General features: G+C 52.9%; 1 protein-coding gene across 1 annotated transcript in view; it reads right to left on the reverse strand.

Moving 5' to 3' along the window:
• Positions 1–581: 581 nt before the first annotated feature.
• RASSF4 (Ras association (RalGDS/AF-6) domain family member 4) overlaps positions 582–5,189 on the reverse strand; it is a 27,906-nt gene continuing 23,298 nt past the window's right edge. The window contains 3 exon segments of the mRNA XM_008585558.1: positions 582–2,046; positions 3,317–3,414; positions 4,241–4,362. Of these exon segments, the coding sequence (XP_008583780.1) occupies positions 1,986–2,046; positions 3,317–3,414; positions 4,241–4,362 (281 nt within the window). The 3' untranslated portion in view covers positions 582–1,985.

A 5,189-nucleotide genomic window follows, 5' to 3' on the forward strand; every position in this document is an offset into this window, starting at 1 on the left:
GGCCTGCTTCTCCTGATGTGACCCCTGAACACAGGGCGGACCATGGCTCTGTCTTTGTCCCTCCAGGGCCTAGCACAGGCCTGTCACAAGGCAATCACTCAATTACTGCTAAACAACAAATGGGCAAGTGTCCTAGACCAGAGGTTGTGAATATGGGCTGGGAAAGTAAAAAATTTACCTGGCAATTCCTGTTTGATTCATTTTCTACCCTCTCCTAGGCCCTGCCTCTATCCCACCCGAGACCCTGCATCAAAAACTCATGAGGCCCTCCTGATGCCAAGATTCTGACATTCAGGATTATCCATTTGCTGTTCAGGCCGCCCACGGGCCACCACCAGTGACTCCACCTCTGTGTCCTATGGCAGCCTCTTCTTAGCCCTACACCCAGCCCCAGGACATGCACGGAAATGAAGGAGACGTGTCGATGTCAAGAGCAGCAGGCCATGGCACTTCCGCTTTGGCTCATCTGCCAGACACAGCCAAAGTGCCACAGGGTAAGAGTTTCACAGGTTGGAGCAGGGGATCAGAGTGGACACACTGGAGGAAAAATAAGAGGAAAAAGAGAAGGTGATGCTTGCTTCTTCAGTTCGGTATGGCACACCTTTATTAAGCACCCAAGAAACCGAGTGGCCAAAGGAGAGCAGAGAGGACAGAACTGCAGGCCACTCCCACATCTCTGGGCATCTCTGCGATGATGGGGCTGGGTCAGGGAAACCGGTGTCAAGTTCACCCTGGTGAGTGGCCCCACATGGCGCGGTCACTCCCATACTCTGCTGTTTATGGTGACTGAGAAAAGCTTCTGCATGTACTGGAGATGGAATGGCTCCTATCTTGACAAGCCTTTGTGGTTCTTCCCTTTAAATCCACTACCCAGAGACCCCAGTGGGAGAAGAATCTGATCTTCAGTTTGCTCTGTTTTGGACAAATGCTTCACATGTAAACTGTTGCATAGTTTCGCAAACACTTCCTCATTCATTCCAGAAATTCTTCAGCAGTGGACAAACACAAATTGTTCAGTATCTGGCCCCAGGGAATTCAAAGCCCTTTCTCCCTAAACAAACATTTCTCCTCATTGCCGCGCTTTGATAAGAAGTACTGAGAGTCATCCCCTGTCCGCTAGAGGAGAGGAACACAAACCCAGAGAAGAAAAGGGACACACAGGTGTGCACAGGGCAGGGGTAATGGGAGTGGCACTGCCTTCCGGCTGCTGCTGGGCAGGCCTGGACTCTCACCCACACAGGCAGCATCCTTTCAACACCATGTGGATCACCTCCTCAACATGATCAAATTGACGTGTTTCTTGCAGTGAGCTCCTTGTAAGAATTCGAGTCTCACTGATGAAGTTATTCTTGGTCTGACCTCTGCGTAGGGGTGCTGTGCTGTGCAAGGCTCACAGGGTGATGTCGGAGGCTTGGAGGTCAGAGACACCACAGTGAGGGGATGGCTGGGCGCAGGGCACATCCCATTCCTGCTGGCAGCCCCTGACTGTCCCAGCAGAGTTCCTGAGCAGCAGTGTGATGTGAGGGCAGATGGGGATCTTGAGATTCACTTGGATGACAAAGACAGGGGCTTGTGGCCCTGCAAGGGCTCTGGGCCAGGCACCAGGCAAGTGGATGAAGCCCATGCCCCAGGGCCTGGGTCGGGTACTGCTTTCCCAAGCAGGAGAGGTGTGGTGTGAACAGGACTGGCCACACCATCCAGCCATATAATGTGGCTGGTGCCATAGTTTCAAGGCTACTCACTGCCCAGGCCAGCCTTGCACGCAGACCCCAGCAAGTTCCTGGCCCCTCAGCCTGGCTCTGGGCCCTGTGAGTGCTCACCTAGGGCTGTGGGACTCATGGTACTTGGGCTTCAGCCAGGAGGAAGCTCAGGCGCTAGGTTCCTCAGGTAGTGGCCATCAATCAGTGTGACCAGTTGGGGCCCGGCCACTGGGGCTCAGTGTGCACTTGCTGCTGGGGGCTTCAGAAGAGGCAGGGACTGGCCAGCTACTTGGTCTCCACAAGCTGCTCCAGGCGCTGCAGCATCGTTAGTCGCAGGGCTTGGAACCTGGAGGGAGACACAGCCAAGAGGACTCACCAAAGCTGGAGGGGTCAGGGCGGTGGGAAGCAGAGCAAGGGAGCCCACAGATACCTGGTCCAGGAGACCACTGCTCCCTAATGGAAGATCGACAGCCTCTACCCAGGGGAGGAGAGCCCAGCCTGCTCCCTGGGAGGAGCAGTCCAACGGGGCTGCAGGCTGTGTAGAACTTCAAAGCAGAATGTTGCTGTTTCTATTCCAAAGACTCTCCAGCACAGACCAGAGTGTGCTGGAGTGGACAGGGCAGTAGATCAGGGATGAGAAAGCCTGTGTTCCAGCTCAGGCTCTGCAATAACCTGTGCTACAACCTTCCTCATCTTGAGCCTCAGTTTCCTCTCTGTACACTGAATGGACTGATCAGGTGATCCCATGTCCCTTCCTGCTCTAAAATCCTGCAGTGACACAACCAACCGCACAATGGATGCTTCCCTCTGCTTGGGTCTCCGCTGACTCCCAGTGGGACCTGACTGCACAGACCAAAGCTGGTGGGGCAATGTGGCTTTCCAAGAGTCATTCATCCAGAATGCAGAAACCAAACCAGTCCTTGACCGCAGGCCTTCGCAGTGAGCAACGTGGACAGTCTTCTTAAGCTGGACCCCACCTGGGCCCTGGCTGAATGCCCCCCATGTGTCCCGTCCGGGCTTTACCTTGATGGGTGAGAGACATAGCATCAAGGACCACGGCCTGACTAACTTCACACAGCCATGCCCTGCCAGAGCTTCCCCAATAGCCACAGGTGACAACGGCTCCTCTTTCTATTTTCCTGGTCCCCTGCACCCGAAAACAACAGCTGGTGCTGGGAGTTCCAGCAACCACTGCTAGTACAAAAGGCATCGGACCAGGCTGAGTCTGCCCCTAGAAGGCCCTCTCTTCTGTTGCTTTTCCAGAACCATATCACCAGCAGAACCTGGAAACCTGACTGAGTGCCCACTGCACTCCTGCCTCTGCCTTTCCTGCCCAGTTTTCTTCAGCTGTGCCCTGTGCTGTGGAGGATGCTAAGGCTGGATGGGTGGTCTGGGCTGTGTCTCCATCATTTTGGAGGCTGTCACCCAAGCTTGTTGCCAATACGAAGCAGGGGGCCAGAAGGCCATGCTGGGGAACCAGGGCTAGCAGGCCTCACAGACTGCCAGGGTGCCCAGTGTGTGGGAAGGAGAGAAGCCCCCAGCCGGCACTGCTGCCATGCCTCGCAGAATCGCCCTGCTGCTCGGGGTCCACGGCTGGCTGGTTAAGGGCTGCTTACTTCATGGTCAGTTTGATTATTTCTCTTTCCTCCTCTTCTTTTAATTTTTCAACAAAACTGTCCAGCACCGGCATTTCAAACTTAATGTACTGAGCGACCTAGAAAATCCAAGAACATTTAAATGTGCTGTAAATTAGAAGCCAAAAACGTGTTTTCTTTTCCTCGTGGCTTCCATAGTGGCCTATCCAGATGACATCTTGTATCCATGGAAGGAGCTGCTCCTCTCCCCACCCGATCCCAACACTGCTCTGTTGTGTACAAGGATGGGAGAATGGAGCCTGTTCTTATCTCTAAGGCTATTGTTAGCCCTGGGAGAAAACATTAAGCTGAGTATTAGGAAAAGCACTCAATACTGCAGCATTGTCACACTGGGTGTTCTCTGGGGTGGGGGTCGGGAGTTGGGGGAGCACTGTTGTTTCTGACAATGAAATGAAATGCACCAGCCTGTGAACATCCTGAGAGAGCCACCGGGCCCTCTCCCTGGGGTCCAAGCCCCACGGGCCTCTTCTGTGCAGAAGAGTTAGGAAATGTGCACACTGTCTGGCCAGGACTCAGACTGGCAGTAAGACTTAGACACCTCCTTCCCTTCTATAGGCCCTAGTTAGGCCCTAGTTAAGGGTGGATCTTTAACATAAGTACAACAAAACACACTCCAATGAAGGAAAAGGACGGGGCCCTTGACCCAAGTTCTAGGACCAAGTTTCTAGGACCCAAGTTCTCTTTTTCCCTAAGCCAGCTGATGGAGCTGGTGGTCACTGACAGGAAGAAGGCGGCCTGAGTCATCACCGTGCTGGGCTCGGGCCCTTCAGGATGGCGATGGGCCAAGCTCACCTTCAGAGCCCTTTGGGAATCCCTTCTCTCTGACCTGTTGTCTCCCAGCCCCTCCCTCAGGAGCAGACCCCCTGAGCCTCAGCCCCCACTCACGTCGTGGGGGACTTCCTCGCCCAGGTCGGCTTCCATCAGGAACATCTTGGCGATCTTCTCACATGGACCGTGTAGGATTCTGGAAACCAGTGGGTACTCACAATCTTTTAATTTTGTCCGCTCTGAAAGGAAGGTGGTTTACAAAATTCATGGGACATTAGGATTGCCTCTCTCTGTTCCAGAATTGACAGAAAACGTGTTCTATCCAGAACTGATAGAAAATGTGTGTCTAGGGGTCTGGGGAACCTTCTCCAGACCTTGCTAAGAATTCTGCCCTGAGAGACATGTGATCATACTGAAGGGCAGCAGAATCTGCCACTGCAAAACATGCCTCTTTGGCATAAGGATTATGTTGAGCTGAAGGTGACTGAAAAGCAGCAGAAAAAATAAAAGTTCTCTGCCTTCCCCCCCAGAAGCAGTACATCAATTTCTCATGGTGTCCCCCCTCCCCTCTCTACTAGGAAGGACAAAGGTTAATCACTAGAGACAACGCAGAACTGATAGAAAATGTGTGTCTAGGGGTCTGGGGAACCTTCTCCAGACCTTGCTAAGAACTCTGCCCTGAGAGACATGTGATCATACTGAAGGGCAGCAGAATCTGCCACCGCAAAACATGCCTCTTTGGCATAAGGATTATGTTGAGCTGAAGGTGACTGAAAAGCAGCAGAAAAAATAAAAGTTCTCTGCCCTCCCCCCCAGAAGCAGTACATCAATTTGTCATGGTGTCCCCCCTCCCCTCTCTACTAGGAAGGACAAAGGTTAATCACTAGAGACAACCCCAGACCCTCACGAACCCAGAAACTACACCAGAGAAGTCTAGATGACAAATCTTGCTGAAACTTGCCCTGTCTTCCCTTAGTCCCCCAAGCACTGACCTCACCATTTGCCACCCTAGAAGCTCAAAGCCCGTTTCCTTTGCCTTGCCACTCTAAAAGTTTATTGTTCTTTT

The sequence above is a fragment of the Galeopterus variegatus genome, unplaced genomic scaffold (assembly GCF_000696425.1).
Source record: "Galeopterus variegatus unplaced genomic scaffold, G_variegatus-3.0.2 Scaffold3617, whole genome shotgun sequence".
NCBI classification, from domain to species: Eukaryota; Metazoa; Chordata; class Mammalia; order Dermoptera; family Cynocephalidae; genus Galeopterus; species Galeopterus variegatus.